Source organism: Hippopotamus amphibius, chromosome 12, assembly GCF_030028045.1.
Source record: "Hippopotamus amphibius kiboko isolate mHipAmp2 chromosome 12, mHipAmp2.hap2, whole genome shotgun sequence".
Classification (NCBI taxonomy): domain Eukaryota; kingdom Metazoa; phylum Chordata; class Mammalia; order Artiodactyla; family Hippopotamidae; genus Hippopotamus; species Hippopotamus amphibius.
In genome coordinates, this window is record NC_080197.1 from 103,317,203 (window position 1) to 103,339,008 (window position 21,806).

General features: G+C 40.3%; 1 protein-coding gene across 1 annotated transcript in view; it reads right to left on the bottom strand.

Moving 5' to 3' along the window:
• The window catches only part of TAFA2 (TAFA chemokine like family member 2), a 437,366-nt gene that overhangs the window by 268,707 nt on the left and 146,853 nt on the right, over window positions 1-21,806 (bottom strand). The window contains exon 2 of the mRNA XM_057704113.1: window positions 10,854-10,962. Within this exon, the coding sequence (XP_057560096.1) occupies window positions 10,854-10,885 (32 nt within the window). The 5' untranslated portion in view covers window positions 10,886-10,962. The remainder of the gene's footprint in view (window positions 1-10,853; window positions 10,963-21,806) is intronic.

The window sequence follows — 21,806 nt, forward strand, 5'->3', positions numbered from 1 at the left end:
AAAGTTCCATGCAAACATCACTCTACTCACTTCCTTGCCTATATTCTTGAATCCGTTCCTCTCTCGCCACCATCATCTCGCATTAGTCTCCTAATAGGAGGTCCTCCAGCTTCTCTTTTTATCTACCAGTAAACTATCCGCAACAGAGCAGCCAGGGGGATCCTTTAAAAATGTAAGTCAGATCATGTAATTTTTCTATTCAATACCCTCAACTGGCTTCCATCTCAGAGTAAAATCCAAAGTCCAAGCATTGGCTTACAAGCCCAGCCACGACGGGTGCCCCTTTCCTCAGACTTCCCCTCTTCCTCCTGCTCTTCTGTTCACCCCCTGTAGGGCAGCAACGGACTCCCTCTATGAGCCTCAAACCCACCGGTCATGCCACACATCAGGGCCTTGGCACTGACGGTCTCCTCTGTTTGGAATGCTCTTATCTTAGGTATGCCCCTGTGGTTTTCTCCTTTGTCTTCAAGTTTTGCCCAATCTCAGCTTCTAAATGAGGTTTACCTTGAAATGCTGTTGAAAACTGTAACCCACTCACCCCAAACTAGCACTCCCAACCCTCCACACCCTGTGCTATTTCTCTTTTTACAACCATACTTTAAAAGCATCTATAAAAAGTTACTACGTTCACTGCTTTCCCCGTGCTCCTCCACTATTAGGATATAGACTCCATGAGTGACAAAGGTTTCCATCTGTCGTGTTTTAGGTACATCCCAAGTACCTAAAACAATGCCTGGTACACAGCAGACACACAATAAATACGTTTGAAGAAATTAAACATAAATATGTTTCTATGTGTGACTTGCCGGATTTCAAAAGACCCACTGGCAGACGGCAGTAAAACCTTTCAAATTCCTCACGTGCAATCCTTCTATAGGCAGTGGGCTCAAAAAGATTAGAACGTTCCTAATGACGATACGTTAAAGCCTAGAAGTTGATTTCTGTGTTTTCCCCCCATAAGGAGCAAATGTTCTAATTGTAGACCCACAAAGAAGTCTATAAAAGCTATTTAATTGACATTTATCTAAAATGTCACATATTATAAATGGAAGACGGTGAATTAAACCATCTCGATATCAATTAATTAATGAAAACACAGGGACGCTTCTGGAGGTGATGGACATGTGCGTTGCCTTGATTGTGCTGATGGTATCCCGGGTATACGCGTAGGTCCAATCTCACCAAACTGTACACCTTAAACACACGCAGTTTTCTGCATTTCAATTTTTCCTCAATAAAGCTGGTTTTTTTTAAAAGCAAAACAAGCAACTAATAAAGTACCATTTCATTATGAATACCAACACTTAAGAGCAGCCATACTTAATTTTAAAAAAGTGAGAAGAAAGATGGAAACGTTTACATCAATTCTGAAGGGTACTTTAAGGCCCTTTTAAGATTATTAGAAATGCAGCCTTTGTTACATCTATTTTCACCTCAAAGCCTGGTTTCCCTTATCGCTGTTACGAGTGGATCACCAACACTGCTCTTAAACTTCTAGTCCACACGCAGGTTCTTTTCAACTCATCTAAATGAAATAAAAAGAGAGCTGGAAAGGGTGCAGGAGAGCAGGTAACTCTGACATTACTAAGCAACGGCTGGAAGGGGAGCCAAAACGGTTTTAAAACGAACAAAAATTGAGCCATAAATAGCTGTGTCGTAAAAGAGGAGGAAGCATCTTGTCTCTGCTCAGATGTAAGCGGAGAGGAAGGAAAAACAGCATCTCCAAGTCTGGTGGGAAATGTGACACTGAGCAAACTGCCTTTAAGACAAGGGAGACAAGCAACATCACTGTTCAATTAGTGAGTCAATAAGAAAGTGGATGAATTCATAGTTGTGCATGTATAACTGGAGGGCTGCCTTCACACTGGGAAGAAGTGTCTCATCCTGATGACCAGTCACTGCGGCTACCTTTTAAGGGTTCTGCTTTTACTCATGTTGCCTTCGCTTTAGCCTTTCTTCTTTCTCTCTCTCCAATCAGATCTTACATACAAATCCACTGTGGCTTCAGAATACAGATATGCTCCTGGACATTCACATACAAGATAATTTAATTTAAAATACGGGGGAAATGCATGCTTCACTATTCAATTATATTTATATAGCACTCTCCATTTTACTTGCCATCTTAGGGCAAGATTTTAGCAAAAAAGTGCTTTTAGGGACCATATACCACCGATGTTATAGATAATCTAGTCCAAACTGTTCATTATGAAAGCAGGACACTGAGGTCCAGCGATGCTCAATGACTTGTCTAGAGTCACAGGGCTGGATTAGAATGCAGGTTCTCTCTCTATATCTGCTGCTTTCTTTCCAGTAACCCACACAAATAAACAGGCAGGCCTTACTACATGCGTTTTACAAGTAAGGAAAGTGAGGTGAAGAGAGGTCATACGCCCTAAGCTGCACAGACAGGAAGCACCCAGCTCAAACCTGATGACCTTTCTCATGTGCGTATCTGTCAATGGAAACTCACATCTGGAAAAGAAATAACTGCAAAGCAAGTTCACCTTGGCTAATCTACCCCCAAACCATCTATTTGTTAAAATCTGCTTTTCATTATTTTCATATCAAGCTCTGTTCAGCAAAATAAACCTGTTTTCTCTTTTTTAATAGTATGAAGTTTCATAGCAAGGTTTTATTGTATTTTTCTTCTCTCAATTTATAAAAACAACTTTAATCTCTCTCGGATGACTTGAAACTATAAAACATGGCCTGATCATAGGAGTATTGACTAGATCCTAATTCCCTCCTGTCAGATAGTTTTTGTTTTGTAAACTGTGTACAGAGAATTTGAAAGCCTATCTCTTTGGAAAGTTGTTTTGTTTTGTTTTAACTTTCCTTTCTAGCTCATCTGGGCTTTTTATTGACAAAAGGAAACAGGGTTGTGAAGCATGCCCTCTGCTGGTAAAAGGAAGGAAACTGTCATACTTTAAACCAAAGATCTGTGAGTTACTATCTGGTATTGTCTAAAGATCTGAAACATACCAGGCCACAAATGACTGATTTTTAAGATAACCATCATGTTAGAGCATAGGCACTTACAGTTAGAAAGAAAATAGATTTCCAAAGCCTAGAAACTGAAATTGGATGACAGGATTTACATTTACTTCAGCATTTTACATTTGTTTCACCACTAACTGAAGTCTAACAGAAGCTACAGCTGTGGAAGAGAAAGGGAAATCCTCCCCGGAGAGATGGAGCCACTCCAATTTTTCACCATATTTTGCCAAGCACATCCTCAACTGCAAAACACCAACGCATCTTCTCCCCACCCATTTTCTATCACTGCTCTCCAGTAATTCCCATCAACTTTTTAAATGCCTGCTTGCAAGACAAAAGAGAGAGAGAGCCCTAGCTCACCACAAATGTTCATTCTAAGTCCGTGCCTTGCAGGCGAGCAAGTTACTGAAACCATCGTCTGTAAACGTAGGATATTTCTTATGTCATAGGGTTGTCTGTGGACTGAGGGGACAGTGCATGTCCCTCCTCATGCTGTGCTGAGATCCTGCCCATGAGGCACGATGAACACGCCATGCTATGACGACAGTTAGTGCTACGTAACCCATCCCCGGCCAGCGCTCCTACCGTCCCCCCCCCAGCGGCACAGATGACTTGCCAAGCGCACCAGGCCCCTGGGCCTTGGCATGTGCTGACCCTATGATTATAATGTTCTCTGCACAGAGAGCCTCACAGCCTGGTCCCAGTCACGCAGGGCTCCGCGCCGTGGCAAAGGCATCTTCCCTGATCTCCCTACACAAAGTCATATCCCTTCACCGCCTTCACCCTGACTTTTTTCCTAGCATTTATCACTTCCTGTTATTACAGCGATTTTGTTTTTCAGTCCATATCTTCCCACTAGGAAGCAAACTGGGAGTTGACTTATTTGGTTCACTGCTTTTTCACTATGAGTGGAAGAGTACCTGGTGCATAGCAGGTAATCAATTAATATTTGTTGAATAAAGGAACTTACTAAGCATGTTACAGAGACAACTTCTGCTTTAAATGGGGGAGCAAACTAATGACTTCCAGAGCCCCATTCTGCGATTCTGTAAAGAAAGATCATCTTGCATAAAGAGACTCCATCCTCTTTCCACTGATTCCTAAGAGAACTTTCAGAAGTCCTCAGGAGCAGGACTTATTTGTAAGTCTTTTCTTATTCCCTTTTTGCAAGGGAAAAAATTATAAACAAATTAATGAAATGAATTTTGACAGCACCATGAAAAAACACTGATCAGATGTTTAAATAACTGAATGCGCTACCACATAAAATACTTTTTCTTCTGGATTTCAGTAGTCTCCCGTTATCCTGTTTCACCTTCTACTGTTTCAGTTACTTGCAGTCAACTGTGGCTTGAAAATATTAAATGTAAAATTCCCAAAATAAAGAAATCCTACGTTTTAAACTGCACTCCGTTCTGCGTAGCATGACGCAGTCTGGCACCATTTCACTCCGTTCCAGGGTCCCCAGTCGTTCACGTCGTCTGCCCGACACCCAGCCATCGACACCATCACAGTTCAATGACACAGGATCCCCTGAAGCGGACGGTGCTCCCGACGTATCACCAGAAGGTCCACAGTAGCCTAACTCCGCGTCACGATCCTACATCAGTCACCTCACTCCATCTCATCACGCAGGCATTTTATCATCTCACATCATCGCAAGAAGGGTGAGTACAGTAGAGTAAGATATTTTGAGAGAGAGAGAGAGCACATGGACATAACTCTTATTAAATTATATTGTTATAATTTTTCTATTTTAGTATCAGTTATTGTTAATCTCTTACTGGGCCTAATTTATAAACTAAACTTTATCATAAGTATGTATGTATAGGTAAAAACATAGTCCATATAGGGTTCAGTACTGTCCGAGGTTTCAGGTGTCCACTGGGGGGTCTTGGGATGTATTCTCCGAGGATGGGCGATGGGGGGGAACTACTGTCTTTTCCTTTTGGTCAAGCATTTTCAGACAAATAAAATACAGCAACTAAAAACAGCTGTACAGATATCACATTCCAGGAAACGGTTAAGTGGTTAAATGTTAAATATTTCACATGGTTCCTATTCTTTTTTAAAATTAAGCTTATAAGTGAATAATGTTTCTCAAGAATGAAAAAGGAAAAGTGGTAACAGAAAAAATATAAATTTTAAATGTGTGAACATATGCTAGTACATACTGGGTTTTTTCCATTATGATACTGCCAAAACTTGTTAAAATAGACGTATTTTAACACATCATCACACGCTACATCTTCTAAGTCTGATCCAAAGATGATATGCCTCGAATTCATCTCAGAGAAATATTATACTGTATTAAAAATGCTGCTACTAGAAAAGCCCAACTTTATGATGGACACTTTTTAAGTATACTTATAATCACTAAGGAATAAGGAAAATGATGGCATTGTTAGCGTGTCCAAATATTCCTATCTGGCTTCCTGGTATCGCCATCTGTCTAGGTGCACCAGGACTGCACAGAAGGAAAGTGACTGCAGTCATCTGGTGTTTAGAGTACCCAACACTACCCATTTTACTGCCAACATTTTAAGCCCCGTATTGTACCTAATGAGAGAAAGGACCTTTGAAAGAAAACTGTGGGGTCGAATAGAGAAAAATCAGCGACAAACTGACAGAAAGGACTGTTGCTGTAATCACACTTGGATCTTCTTCTCAAATGACCAACTTTTCTAAACCAGTAACTTTTGTTATTTAATCACGCTTCTCAGTGAACATCTCCATCTAAGTACATATTACAGGAATGGAAATCCTGCAGCATATACAATCAGCTTTTTGAAAAAGAAAGGCAAAGCCATGAGAACTTCGGTGTCTAGTCATTTGCAGAATCATCATATTGAATGCATAATTTCAGAACTTCGTAACATTTCGCAAAGTAATAAATTACTTAAAACCAATTAAATGAATTTTGGGAATATCTTAAGAGCAAAAGATGATGCAGTATGAAATCACCATGTTCCCTGGTACCCATCCTTCTTACAGAGACATTAAAAAACAAGTGAGAAATCTGAACCTCCAGAGATTATTCATTTACTTAACAACTTACTAAGCACTTCTTGTGTGCCTAGGATGTGCCAGGAGCTAACAGCTGCTGAGAACAGAAAGATCATGTATATATCCGACCCCCTTAAATCTGACAGAATTGATAACATGGCAGACAGGACTTCTGATTTAGCAGATAACATTACCACCGTGAAAAGCTCTCAAAGTCAAAAAGAAACTAAGCATTAGATATGGAGCAATTTATACACATTCATTTGGCCATTCCAGATACAAAAAAATTCACGTAAAAGTCCGATATTATATCAAATGACTAAGCCATCACAAGCAATACATTATGCCATTCCATCCATTTATCACCCCAGAAAGTAATAAGAGAATTACATTCCTTGTTTTGCACATGAGGAAACCAATATTCTGAAAACTTTATGACATGTATAAGGTGAAAAAAAAAAGAGAGATCTTAGATCTGAACTCTCTTCTGCTAGCATCTAGTTTATGCTTTTTCCTCTTATAACAATTTATCTTATCATATAGAATAAATTCGCCTTCCTTCTGTTTCCCTCTTCAAACACTGATGGGAATGCCTTAGTGCGATGTACTGCGTGTTAAAATAAATCAACATACTTTGACAAGTCCCCCCAAACAGCTTTTGCAGCACCGCAAAAGCGTGAAGGAAAGTGGCCTTTGAGGGACTCTCGTTATCATACTCAGAAATGGTTAAGAAACACCCCGCTCTCCACTAATTTTTATCTCTTCCTACTATGCTTTTCCAGCATTCAAAACATCTATACAAAACATTAATTTGGAACTGTAGTATAAGGTAGCCAATGAGCTCCAGGGTTTGTATTAAGTAGACCAGAGTTAGCATCTCAGCACCTCCACAAAGCTCTTCTAGAAACCTCAGTTTGCCTCAACTGTAAAATAGAGCCAGTACCAACTACCACATTTGTAAAATGCTGGGTTGAGCTCTCAGCACATGAATGCTAAATAAATCATATGCTTATGTATAAGTTTTCAAGTGTTCTTAAGTCATTTTATAATGAACACACATTACAGATAGAATCTGTAGAAATCCAGAATTTCTAAGGCCTAGTTTTTTAGTCATTTCCAGTAGACATGAATAAAAGTGATTTAGCAGTAACAGTAAGAATCTAGACCACCTGATATACACCTAGCGCCTGGAGAATTATCAATAAATGTTAATTATCTGATTGTCACATTATTAAAAGTTGATGAGTCTATACTTCTCCTAAGGTAAATATTAAAAAAACAAAATATTTTGTCTGTAATGAAACGTATTTTTATTACTTTTATTTTCCTTTAGGTTAATGTACCACATTGAAACTAATGAAAGGCACACAAACCATCTTCCTCATCTCTCAGCATTTCCAACTAAACAAACAGCTGGTTTACAATCGTGATGGTGGTGGTGGTGTTATTGTTGTTTTAGCTTCTGTAGATGTTTTGTGAAGGCACAAAGGTGCCAATGGTCATAAAGAAAATATTTCCCATTTTTCTTAGTACCTTCAAAATTCCATTGTTTACACTCTTATTGAATTTTTTCTAAGCACAAAAGCAGAGAAATCTCTCCAAGAGTGACATTGTGTCCAAATTATTTCATCTCAAACTTTGTCTTCTTCCTAAAATTACACTACAGAAACAAATATTTGGAAATTTAATGGAAACTAATCCAATCAGAAATATAGTACTTGAAATTTAATCTTGCCAATAACAATAGAGAATCAGCATGTTTTTGATACTATAATACCGCTAAGTACTCCACAATAAAATGCACTCATAGAAGAGAAAAAATAAAATCCTCTTCCCAATTATTGCAAGGTTAGAAAAAAATTACTTAAATCTAAATACTGGAGGAAAACGTAGTTTGCAGAAAATAATGTAAGTGCACTCATGCTGCAGACAGACACTGCCCTGAAATTCGCCCAGTTAACAAAGAGTTTAGGGCCTCAACGCACACTTACACACCCTTCTTATTAAAATGCTGGAAATTAATTCCTTGCCCAAGAGGCATTCATAGTCCCATATTTAAAATCACACAGGTTCACAAGGGGAACATTTAGATTGTCTGCAGATGCTGTCATGGGAATTTAGCCTATTATCGAGCATTTGCAGTTTATGGACAAAGGATCAGTAAATTCAGTGGGACAGGCTATGCGAGAAGGATTAGGTTATCAGACTGTAAACAAGGTAGAATTTTACTACATGGAAATCAGTGAGATAAATTCAAGCTCTGCAGCTTATAAATTCGTGGTATTTACGGTAAAGGCGGCACTGTAGAAATCAATGCCTGCCACCACCCACCCACAAATCTCTAATCGCAGCATATTAACACGCTTGAACTAATATAGGACTAAATAGAACACAATTTTCCTGGTTAACACTTTTAAAAGTACGTGTTAAAAGTGTTTATTAATAAACACAACACGAGAAAGGGAAGAAAGAAGACTTCCTGCTGCTACTGGGTACCATGTGAGACTTAAATCCACGAAGAGTCTAAAATTCCAACACACCTAGACATTTACCACCACACACATCGTCCTCACACAGCACGGCAGCTCTGCTGGACGGACTCCTACCAGCCCAGTACCGCAATGTGAGTAACACACTGCACTGCAAGATGTACAGGATCACTTAAGGAGCTGCAATCATATGAAACTGCTTTTCAGTAGCATGTGTTGACGCCAGGTCATTCCACTGAATAACCTATCTTATTCACTCAACTACTTATGTCTTTAAATCTTGACCATTTCCAGTCAGGCACTACGGGAGACTCAGTATGTGCCCATGATACATTAGTTGTAAGTTAAGCCATGACGTACGGTTACTTCAAATATAGTATAATCAAGAGCCAAACACCATTACACGTTTAATATAACTGATACAACAGCAACAAGTTCCATCCTGCAAAGCCTGCCCAACTGGTCTCCTCAATATATGCAGAGTGGAAATCACCAACCTTAGATCCACTTTTCGTGAATAGTGCCTAGAACACGGGACATGCTCCTGAAATACTTGATAGCTGATTGTTGCCTGTACCTTTGTGAGCTACTGTGAAGCAAATTAACCAAACTTTTTAAAATACACGTTATTCCACTGGGTTCTATAACAGAAAGACCCTACTGGCATCACAAATCTTGATTCTATATTAGGCACCAAGAGGCAAGTAATTAGAAAGCTACATCCTCAAGGTTACTGTGTACATTTAGAATATTAGCGAGTCAAATTTGGCACAAGATACCAATATGAAGACCTAATCAGACAGTATATTAAGCGATACTGCCGAGTAATTAGTTCTGTGTTTGCAAGCTGGAAATAACTTAAAGCCATTCTCAGTTTTCAGGTACTTCTCATCTTGGCTGCCATCACTATATATACGAAAAAGCAACTCAAAGTCAAATTCAAGTAGCACTTATTAAACAGAACTATTAAATACCAAGCAACGGGCTGACCTTTCCACATAAATTGATGATTCTGACAACCAACCAGGTTTGGAAACCAACCTGCCAGCATTTGAATACAGTATCTCCAAAAAGCCATGCTTAACTAGCTCCAGTAATAGGATGAACTACCTGGAAAAGGCCAGGCATTTTATCATTGAAGAGCTCTATTAGCAAATTCTTCCATAATTAGCCAAAACCTGTGTTCTACACAGGTTTATCCTACTACCTCTTCAAGTCTTTCAAACAAGCCCTCTTGCTGTCCTACATGACAGCACAGCTCATCACAAATGTGAAAACAGTTACCATTTCTCCACTTTCTTTAATTTAAAGTTGTCTGCCCATCAACGATCTTTCTGGTAGCATCCCATCCTTTTCCTTCAAATAATTTACAACTAATGTGTCAGTTGTGTATACACTTTTTACAGCCTGTGCTCCCCACCAGGACTCTCCACGGGTTCAACGGTCAGGGCCATTCTGTGCACCACCGCACAGGCAGCACCTACAATACAGCAGCACTCAGAGACTAGCTGCTGGATGAATAAATCAAAGAGTAAATAAATGATTTGGGGGGCACAAGCCCAAACTAAATTTTTTAAATTTTTAAAAATTTAGAGAGGTAGTCACAGAACGCGTATAAGAGGGCCTGACTTAGCTGGTCTCCCGCATGGTAGAAAATTCCAGTAAAAGATTTTTAAATGATTTTTTTTAAGTAAACTTTTCCAATGGTGAGGATCAGCAGAATCTGTTTATTCTGTGCACACGTTTGCTGTTTCTCCATGACGTATGACAGCATGTCAGACACTGGGAACGGCGTGTGGACAGAACAGGTGCAGGTCTTGCCCTCAGGATGCGATAACAAAGTTAAGGAGGTTACTCTATAAAGAAGCAAAGCAGGATATTTACTGCAGTAAGTTCATATCCCTGCACAGATCGAGCAGCAGAACATCAATCCCAATAACCGGATAATCACAATAAGGAAAAAAGAAGCACGCAGGCCTCAGGTAAAACCAATAAATGATGGAGTTGTAAAACTAAAACAAGCAGTCAAATTCACCCAGTCAGAAAGCAGGATGGTGGGCACCATGGGCTGAGGAGAGAGGAGAGGGGGGAGTGTCCCATGGGCACAGGATTTCAGTTTGGGAGGATGAAAGGGCGTGGAGATGGATGGTGGCTGTGCCTGCAGGACAAGCTGAATGTGCTTAGTGTCACTGAGCTGCATGCTTAAAAAACAGCGGAGATGATAACTTTTATGTTATGTATATTCTACCACAACACACACACCACAGACACAGACACAACACACACAGACACAACACACACAACACACACACAGACAAAAACCTACAGAAAAGAAACAGTCATACAAGGCAGTTATACCTGACTGCACGATAGTCATTCAGGACCTCCATGCACGGAAGGGCTGGTCCTGAGCTTGTTACTGAATTCCACGTGCACAAGGATGGAGAAATACCACCAGCAGCAGGATCTTCAAATAAAGACAGACAACGGCATTTGACAAATGATGCATCATTATGGGACTGGCAAGGAATCTCAAGGACACTTGACAGCTCATTTTTTACTCAAATTCCCTTTGAGGAAAGCTCTCCAGGGCTATGAGACTCAGTGTTTTATTTTGTTTCGTTAATTCTCTCACCTTCAAAACACAAAGAAATCTTTTACCTCTCTAGTGAAAAAGCCTAACTCTGAAAAATCCCAGGACATGATCACCAGAAAAGACTTCAGGATGAAACTGAGATCTACTGACAAAGCTCACTGGAAAATGTTAACAACGCCTGAACACTGTGGCTGTTCTTTCTTTTCTTTACACAGCAACAAGGGAGACGAAATTTAGAATCAAGATGCAGGTGACGTATTACTGGGGGAAAAAACCTTTTTTAAATATAACATGCGAGGCATCCTGTAACGATATTCCTCTGGGTCCCTCCCAGAACTGAGCACCCTACCAATCATTCATATGGAAAACAAAACCAGAAACACCATCACTGCCAAGCTGGTCACGCTGTCAACAACATTTATTACCCTGTGTACAGGATACTAGCAGATAATGCAAAAAAACAAGTCTCATCCTTTGCCTTTTAGGAGCTCATAACAGGAAGGATGATGATTTTTACTCTATATTTGAGGCAGGGAATTGGAACAAAAGGATGGAAAGAGCATGGGCTCTGGAGTGAGACTGACAGTGATGTAATCACAACTCAACTTTTTAGCTGCATGTCCTTAATAATAACAGCTAAATTACCAAGGGCTTGGCATGCACCACCAGGAAGTTAATCCTCACAAACCCTATAAAGTAAATATTACTATTATTTTACACATAAACTCATGTTATTTAATTTCCCTGAGCCTCAGTTTCTTTGGAGGGGAGAGGGATTAATACCAACCTCACACCATTGCTTTGCAAGTTAAATGAGTTAATGTGTTAAAAAAAAAAAAAAAAAAACTAGGATGCTCTATGCTCTCAATGAATGAATGCTCATACCATGATTTAATTTTTATATGTTTATAGAAATAGCACATATTTGGAAAAGTTATTCTAGGGGAGTGTTTTAGAGAGCACTACTTTTTATACACACTGAACTGTTTATAAATACAATTTAATTCAGCAAATGTATATATTCTTGTTATATACAAGACACTGTACCAGATAGCGCAATGTACACAAAGATATATGACACAATTTCTATCATTAAGGCATTTAACACAGTGAATTTAAAAGAAAATACATCCGATCTTAAAATTAAGGCAATTGACCGATGGCCCAAGGGTGCGGCTGGTGTGAAATGTCCCTATTCTGTACATCCTGTTACATTTTCCATCACTGTCTTGTCCCACAAATGCAATCTGACGTTTTTTTCTCTACGAAATATGACTTTCTACAAGTTAAATACCAGGCAACTTCACCCAAGCACAGCTGCTCTTTTTTTCATATTAATATGGCATATATTTTATAAACACCTGTACCAACTGAACACATGCTGACTTCCAGTCACTGGCATGCAATTCTCTCAATAAAAGAAGATAAGCAGCTTGCATTCAGACCTTCTTTTACAATGACAACCTAAACTATCACACTCGCTACCGTCTTCTATAATTAGGATGAATAAAAATAAGTGATCAACAATGGAAAAGCTTCTTATTCATCTCACGTAGCCATGTGCTTTCAATTCCTAGTGAGATTTCCAAGATATTTATGGTGAAATCTACCCAGAACACTGATCTCAATTGGAAATCTTATAGTTTGGGAGAATGCAGGAAATTTCCCCAGGGAAACAGGGAGATATAGGATAAAAGGCACTGGATATTCCCACGGTAAATAAGTATCGAGCATGTATGAAGTGCCTGAATTTATAATAACAGAATATCTGACAATCTAAGTAATATATATGTTATAAAATACCTCCTATCTCTTCCAGGTACACCCCATCAAACTAAACTTTAGACGGCAGCTGACTTGCTGAAATAACATAATCATTCATCAAAATCCTTTACACTTCACCACGGGATCTCTAGTACTACCAGAGCCCTTCATCTTTCCAGGAAAGATTAGCAACACATGTATACGGTTAAATAGTACTGCCATTGTCCACACAAAACCAAGCAAAGGCTTAAAGACAGTATTTTTAAAACACATCTACAGATTTTAATTCAACTAAGTCTGAAATTAAGTTAGAAAACTGATGTTCTATACCACACAAAATGTTTTTACTTCCTGAGTTTCCAATTTAAGAATTTTCAATTTTTTAATAATACTTAACATTTTAATTCAATTTCAGTTGTATTCATTTCAGCGTTAGACAGAGGTCACCTCACTACCAACTGTGAAAGGCAGTCTCATCACTGTAGATTAAACTGATGCCAAAGAGTCTCAGTAGTATATCGGGAATTTATATAAAAATGTTTCACTGTTACTAAGTGACTACCAATGCCACGTTCTATACTGGCACGAGGCATACAGCATAACTTTAGAACAAGATGGAAAAGAGCACACACACAAAGGTCATTAAATACAGTATAAAAGGTGCCACACTAATGATATAAAGCGTCACAGAAACACAGAGGGACATGCCCTCACCAAAGTCCCCATCTCTTCTCTTCTACCTAGAGAAGAGCTGAATTCTATTTGAAGATCTGATCCTCTATCTTGACGAACAAGTAACAGCTCACTAAGCAGAAAATTAAAACAAACAAAAACAGGAAAGGACATTCTCAGTAGAGAAAGATGTAAGACGCACGACCTATAGGTAGAAATAGGCGTGGTGCTTTCAGAGAATGTCGGTTCCTTGTGTGTACCCGCGGAGCACCGTCTCCATGCCAGGCATTTTGCTAGACTGGGGAGCAGCGAATATCACACAGGCCGAATTTTTCCTACTGCCTGATTCTGTACGCCCTGCAAACTAAGAACAATTCTAACATTTTTAAATGGAGGAAAAAAATCAAAAGAATAACATTTCATGAAAATTATATGAAATTCCAATTTTAGTGTCCATAAATAAAGTTTTATTGGCACACAGGCACATTCATTCATTTGCACGTGGTCTACGGCTGCTTTTGCGCTATGCTGGCAGAACTTACTGGTTGCAACGGTGAGAGTATAGCCCAAAAAGCCTAAAGCATTTACGAAACTAGAGAAAGTTTGCTGATCTACATGCTATACAATGGCAGAAGAAAACAAAGTCTACGTGTGGAGAGGAACAAGGAAGCAGACCTAATCGCAAAATATTATAGGAAGGGGAAGCTGGGACAAAGTAAGGGAGTAGCACTGACGTATATACACTACCAGCTGTAAAAGAGAGAGCTAGTGGGAAGTTGCTGCATGGCACAGGGAGATGAACTCGATGATGGGTGATGACTTAGAGGGCTGGGATAGGGAGGGTGGGAAGGAGTCACGGGAGGGAAGAGATATGGAGATATATGTATAAATATAGCTGATTCACTTTGGTGCACAGCAAAAACTGGCACAACAGTGTAAACCAATTATATTCCAATAAAGAGCTTTAAAAAAATATATATTATAGGAGGTACTTCCCTGGTGGCACAGTGGTTAAGAATCTGCCTCCCAATGCAGGGGATGTGGGTTCGATCCTGGGGTCCAGGAAGATCCCACATACCATGGAACAACTAAGTTCGTACGCCACAACTACTGAGCCTGAGCTCTAGAACCTGTGAGCCACAACTACTGAATCCATGTGCTGCAACTACTGAAGCCCAAGCGCCTAGAGCCCATGCTCCACAACAACAGAAGCCACCACAATGAGAAGCCCGTGCACCACAACCAAGAGTAGCCCCTGCACGCCACAACTAGAGAAAGCCCATGTGCAGCAACAAAGACCCAATGCAGCCGATAAAAATTAAATATATATATATATATATTATATATATATATTACAGGAGCACATAGCTGGGACACACAGTTGCCCAAATTGTGGCAAGAGACTGTGACTAAGGAAAGGTTTATGAAACGGGATGAGATTAAACTAAGAGATCAAATCATGACCTTTACCGTTCATGCTAAAGACTTCAAATTTCATTTTGAAAGCAATGGCATGCCTTTGCCTGGTGTTAAGAAGGCCTTTGATATGATCCATCTTGTATTTCAAAACAGACATCCTGATCGCAGTGTACCTAAGTGTACCTACTGCCTTCTTCTGGCAAAGCAAACAAAACCCTGGGACATAAGGACCAGGGAGAGCTGAGAAGCATTCTTATGAGGTGACCATCTTTCTTACTCGTTTTCTCTCTTTTAGTAAGATAAGGATAACAACAGTAGCTAGTGCTCACTGTGTCACTACGTCCCAGGCACTGGCTGAGCGTGTCAGACGTTAAATTAACCCATTCAGTCCTCACACACATGACCTGTGCAGGTAATTCTTATTGAGCTGGAGACACAGGATAATGTGCTCAGATCTAACCCTTTTCTGGATGAAAATACTCTACTGTTCAGACCACACTTTCCCCTCCTGGCTGAGTATGCTGAACTCTCGTAGCATAACTTTAACTCCCTTTTTCAAGCAGGACAGGGAGCTGAGTCCTCACTCACCATCCACCACGACTGGTCCTAAGTGTCTGCCACGCACGAGGAGCTGAGCTGGGCAGACAGGGGTACACAACCGCAAGCAGTTTGCATTCCCAGGCGCTCTCACAGCTGAATGAGAAAGCAAACACACCCCCAGTCTCAGACCTGAAACCCAGTCACGACTCATTCCAGCAACCCAGGATTACGCTGTTGGATCACCGAATCCTTGAAATCCTTCTTAGGGCACCTACCTTCTAAGCAGTTCTGTGGTGCATGTTCTGGTAAGGAAGAGAGAGACGGAAAGAAACAGAATTAACAGGCATTGGTGATGAGAATGAAGCCAAGAAAGACAGAAATCAATGCTTCACATGTGGTATTTTGGGCCTGCTTCTTGAAAAACAAAACTAATGAAATAACAAGGGATTGTTACTTGGCGTGACTAGCTTAGAAACAGAGAGAAAACGGGATGGGGAGGGGAGGGGGACCTTCCTCAGAGATGCTCAGCATTCGCCTTCGCTTATACTATAAAAGGTGCAGAAAATGTTTCATACCTCTAAGTATTTTGCTTATATCAAGTCAATTTGCTTTCAAGTTCAGATCCAGTTTAGTAATTATGTGTACATCTAGGATACCTGTATTCTATGCTGCATTTCACAGGCTTCTAGGCTTAATCACTTCATTGGAAAATTAGATAAAATTAGATGACAAACAAGAAAGTTATTCTACTGGAGCACTGCCCACACAGGACAAGATTTACAAACCCAGACGTATGGACCGTGAGTTAGAAACCATGACTTTGTAATTAGAAAGATGCTAAAGTGTGTCTGGAACTCCCTCTGGACTTCTCACAGTAGCAACATACCTTTGAGACTCACTAGAAAACAACCCCAAGAGGGAATGACAGCACTTTGTACCTCTGTACTTTTTCAATTCACCCGAGATGGACAGCTTTACCACTACATGCACTCTTTATATTCTAAACTTGACCTGCTGACAAATGGGATTTAAAAAGGCAAAGAGAAAATAATCAGGTAGGGAAAACCACAGGTCTGTTCCCAAGCCTTCCCGCCAACATCTACCTCTCACTCAATTTTTTTCCTTTATCGCAAATTATCATCTTTATTGCCAGAGGGTAACTAACTTCAGATATCTTATTAGAAAGCTTAAATAGACATTTGTTAAGACTGTCAAGTCAGAAGCGTGGATTCATTCTAAAGTGCCTTTTTGTATCCGACTTCATTAAAAGTTTTCCAATATGAGGCTCAGCTGTCTTCCCTCTACTGCTTGAAGAGACTGTTCCTACTTCTCTCACCTGCCTCGGATGTGGAGAGACACCCTCTGCGTCACGTGGACCCCTCTCTCCCCATCTCACCACACCATAATTTGATACCACCATCCTTGGCTATACTAGAAAAGTCAATGAACGGCTCCCTGATCTCAGCATTCACTCTCCTTAGCTCTCTGTACAGACTTGGTATATACTACTGGGAATATAACTTTCCAAAACCCACAACCTAAGTAACCTGACTGTGTTATGCTGATTGAATAGTCATGGAGAGTTCAATAAATAGTTGTCTAGAAACAGATATGACTCTCACCACACAGCTTCTTCTAAAATGATTCTGTGATAGTGTTCAAGATGCCTACCGCCTGATCAGAACACAACCTCTGCAGACTCTTTCTACTTTGCAGCTAGATGAAATTCATATCCCACCTGAGAAATCACTCTGATTTCTACATAATGACAATTTATTATTTGACAGCTTTCTCTCGGTAAGACATAGGTCCAAAAATGTTATTGTGGACTGCTTTTACTTATGGGAAAGAGGTTCTACATAAAACATCTATATTCAAGCAAAGCAGGTAAAAATTAGCAAGAGCATTTTATTGCTGTTGTTTTGCTAATGCCAGTGTAAAAAGAATCTGCTCTAATTTGCTTTGTATCACACTTAGTAAAGCATAAAAAGATTGTATTTTAAAGGCATCTAATACAGGCATGCCTCAGAGATACTGCAGGTTCAGTTCCAGACCACTGCAATATATCAAATATCACGAGTCCCATGAATTTTTCGGTTTCCCGGTGCATATAAGTTATGTTTACACTACACTGCAGTCCATTAAGTGTGCAACTGCATTGTCTAAAAACCAATGCACATAACTTTATTTGAAAATACTTCACTGCTAAAACACGCTAACCATCATCTGAGCCTTCAGCAAGTCACTGGTTTGTTGCTGCTGGAGGGGTCTTGCCTTGATGTTGATGGCTGCTGCCTGACCAGGGTGGGGGTTGCTGAAGGTTAGGGTGGCTGTGGCAATTTAAAAAAAAAAAAAAGACAACGATGACATCTGCCACTCTGACTGACTCTTCCTTTCAGCAATAATTTCTTTGTAGCATGCAATGCTATCTGAGAGCATTACCCACAGCAGAACTGCTTTCAGGTTCGTAGTCAATACTCTCTGCTGCTGCTTCATCAGCAAGGTTTATGTAACGTTCCAAGTCTCTGCTGTCGTTCCAGCACCTGCACCAGGAGCAGACGCCATCTCAGGAGACCATCTCCGGAAACCATCTCCCCTGCTCTTCTGTACAAGCAACTCCTCATTCGTTCACCCAACCGTCACGAAATTGCAGCAATTCAGACACATCTTCAGGCTCCCCTTTAATTCTAGTTCTCTTGCTATTTCCACCACATCGGCAGTTACTTCCTCCACTGACATCTTGAACCCCTCAAAGTCATCCATGAGAACTGGAATCAGCTTCTTCCAAGCTCCTATTCATGTTGCTATTTTGACTTCTTTTCATGAACCACAAATGTTCTTAACGGCATCTAGAATGGTCAGCTCTTTCCATAAGGTTTTCAATTTACAGCTGACCTTGAACACCGAGGGGTTTCAAGATGCCAACGGTCCACATAGTTCAAAACCGCACGTAACTCACAGCCGGCCTTCAGCATCTCCGGATCCAGCCACCCACGAGTCAGGCAGTATCTTAACACTTACTCCTGAAAACAATCCACATATGAGAGGACCCACAAAGCTCAACATGGACGTTGTGCTAGTGGTTATGAAAACAATATTAATCTCCATCAGAGCTCTTGGATGACCAAGCTCATTATCAATGAGCAGTACTATTTTGAAAGGAATCTTTTTTTCTGGGCAGTAAGTTTCAACAGTGGGCTTAAAACACTGAGTAAACCATGTTGTAAATAGATGTGCTGCTGTCCAGGCTTTGCTGTTTCATGTACAGAGCACACGCAGAGCAGACTCAGCACAATTCTTAAGGGCCCTAGGACTTTCAGAAAGGTAAATGAGCACTGGTTCCAAATTCAAGGCACGAGCTGCATTAACCCAAAACAGGAGACTCAGCCTGTCCTCTGAAGCTTTAAAGCCAGGCCTTGACATCTGCTCTCCAGCTCTGAAAGTCCTACCTGGCACCTTCTGCCAATAGAGGGCTGTTTCCTCTGCACTGAAAATCTGTTGTTGGTACAGCCGCCATCATTCATCATCTGAGCCAGATCTTCCGGGTAGCTTGCTGCAGCGTCTACATCAGCACTTGCACTTCTATGTTACGGAGACGGCTTCTTTCCTCCAACCTCGTGAGCCAACCTCTGCCAGCCTCAAACTTCTCTTTGCAGCCTCTTCACCTCTCTGGACTAGGTTTTGGCTTAAGGGAGTTTCGTGGTCGGTTGGATCTTCTATCCAGACCACTCAAACTTTCTCCATATCAGCAATAAGGCTATTTCACTTTCTTTTTCATTCACGTGTTCACTGGAGTAGCAACTTTAATTTTCTTCCAGAACTGTTCCTTTGCATTCACGACTTGGCTAACTGGCACAAAAGGCCTAGCTTTCAAGCTTTCAGCCCATCTCAACTTCCAACACGCCTTCCTCATTAATTGCAATCATGTCTAGCTTTTGATTTAAAGTGAAATCCATAAGGCCCTTCCTTTCACGTAAAGGCCATTGCAGGGTTATTAACTGACCTGATTTCAATACTGTTGTCTCAGGGAATAGGAAGGACCAAGGAGAGGGAGAGAGACGGGGGAACAGCTGGTTGGTAGAGCAGGCAGGACACACACATCTATCACTTAGGTTTGCTATCTTACATTGGTGAGGTTTGTGGCAGCCCAAAACAAGTAACATTAGGGACTTCCCTGGCGCTCTAGTGGTTAAGACTCCACGATTCCACCGCAGAGGGTGCCGGCGCAACGCCTGGTCAGGAAACAAAGATCCTGCATGCCGCGCAATGCAGCCAAAACAAAAACAAAAACAAAAAATGCAAGCAACATTAAAGATCATTAATGACGGATCACCATAAGAAATATAATAATAATGAAAAAGCTTGAACTATTGTGAGAATTACCAAATTGTAGCACAGAGACAGAGTGAGCAAATGCTGTTAGAAAAATGGCACCAATGTTACGGGACACACAGTGTTCTAGGGCAGGAGTCCACTGTGTCCCCCTTTCCCTGGCAAAGAAATAAAGCTATTCTTTTCTACTTCACCCCCCACCCCACCCAAAAAAAAAGAAAAGAAACATTGCACCAATAGATGTGCTTTATGAAGTATCGCCACAAAACTTAAATTTGTGAAAGACACAATATCTGTGAAGCACAGTAAAGAAATACACAATAAAATGAGATATGCCTGTAATGAAAAACATGTTTTATGAGAAAAATTGTAACCCAATTCAAACTTTATTTTCTAGCTCTGATTTTTTTAAAATCGGTTCTTCCATCTTTTTTTTCTTTTCTTTTCTTTTTTTGGCCACCCCACATGGCTTGCGGGATCTCAGTTCCCCAACCAGGGATTGAACCTGGGCCATGGCAGTGAAAGCCCAGAATCCTAACCACTAGGTACCAGGGAACTCTCTGTTGCATCTTAATTGCAATGCAAACTAGAGTTTTTAATCTAAAGAAAAAGTCGAATAAAAAAGTATTGAGCAGATGAACCTGCTTGCAAGGCAGAAACAGAGACACAGACATAAGGAACAAACGTATGGACGCCAAAGGGGGAAGGGGAGGGGGGGTGAATTAGGAGACTGGGATTGACATTTACACACTAACACGTGTAAAACAGATAACTAGAGAGAACCTGCTTACAGCACAGGGACTCTACTGAACACTCTGTGGTGACCTGAATGGGAAGAAAGTTCAAAAAAAGAGGGGATGTATGTATACATATAGCTGATTCGCTTTGCTGTACAGCAGAAACTAACACAAAATTGTAAAGCAACTACACACCCAATTTAAAAAAATAACGTGCTATGGAAACAAAAAAAAACTATTACGTGTACTGTAGAGAAAGGCAAGATAAATAAGTAGTCAAGACTCTCAATTAAGTTAGTAATACATATTAACATGGCAAACAATCAACCGTTTCATTTTTTTATGCCACATATATTTCAGCACATGCAGGAACCCAATCAGTAAGGACCACTAATAATTTATATTTCAAGGGATTAAAAAAAACCCGCTAATAATATAATAATTAGAAGGGACTTTCACATCATTCTTTCCAGATAGACAAAGACTAACCAAGAAAAAGATCAATTAAAGTTAGTCAATTGCCTTTCTCTAACCCTCTGACAAATCACTGGTAAAACGGGAAGGTTGCTTAGGTGCTCCATTTGTGTGACTTCTGTTGCTCACTTGTGTCAAGGTTTCCCTGAGTAGATGGATGTAGCCAGTGCAAGAAGTCACACAAAGGAGAGAGAGAGGGGAACACGTAAGCCCCCCTGCCAGGCCTCCCCACGATTTGCACCGGGGTGAACCCATGATAGACATGCTTTCTTCTTGCTAATGTGAATTTCCAGTCTCTTGGCAGAGCCTGGAAACATCGCTTGTCACCAGAACAGGTTGATCTGCTTATTGATCTGCTTTTCTCTTTCCAGCTGTAGCTCAACGTGACCTTTCATGCTGCAGACTCCCTCATTTGTCTCACAAACAGCCCTGATTCCTCTATCAGCTGGCAAACAGGGGTCATTTTGTCCAACTTTGTTTTGGTTTGCAGAGCCTGGGAGGTGGTCTGTTTTGAATTTGCTGAATAGTGCTATTCTCTGCATCTTCTATTTTTATTAAAGGTTTCTATTTCAGAAAGAAATCTAAATCTTTTGGGAATTTTAAGCTTAGACAAAATGCCTTCAACAATGGAGAGCACTTAGAATTATAAATTTCCATTTAAATGCTTGACCACGCTGGCATCGCTTACGTGGCAATATCAAACAGCATGAGATAAATCAGAACACAGCTTGAAATTATAGTCCTAACTTATCTGATTTCATAATAATTTTAGGGTCT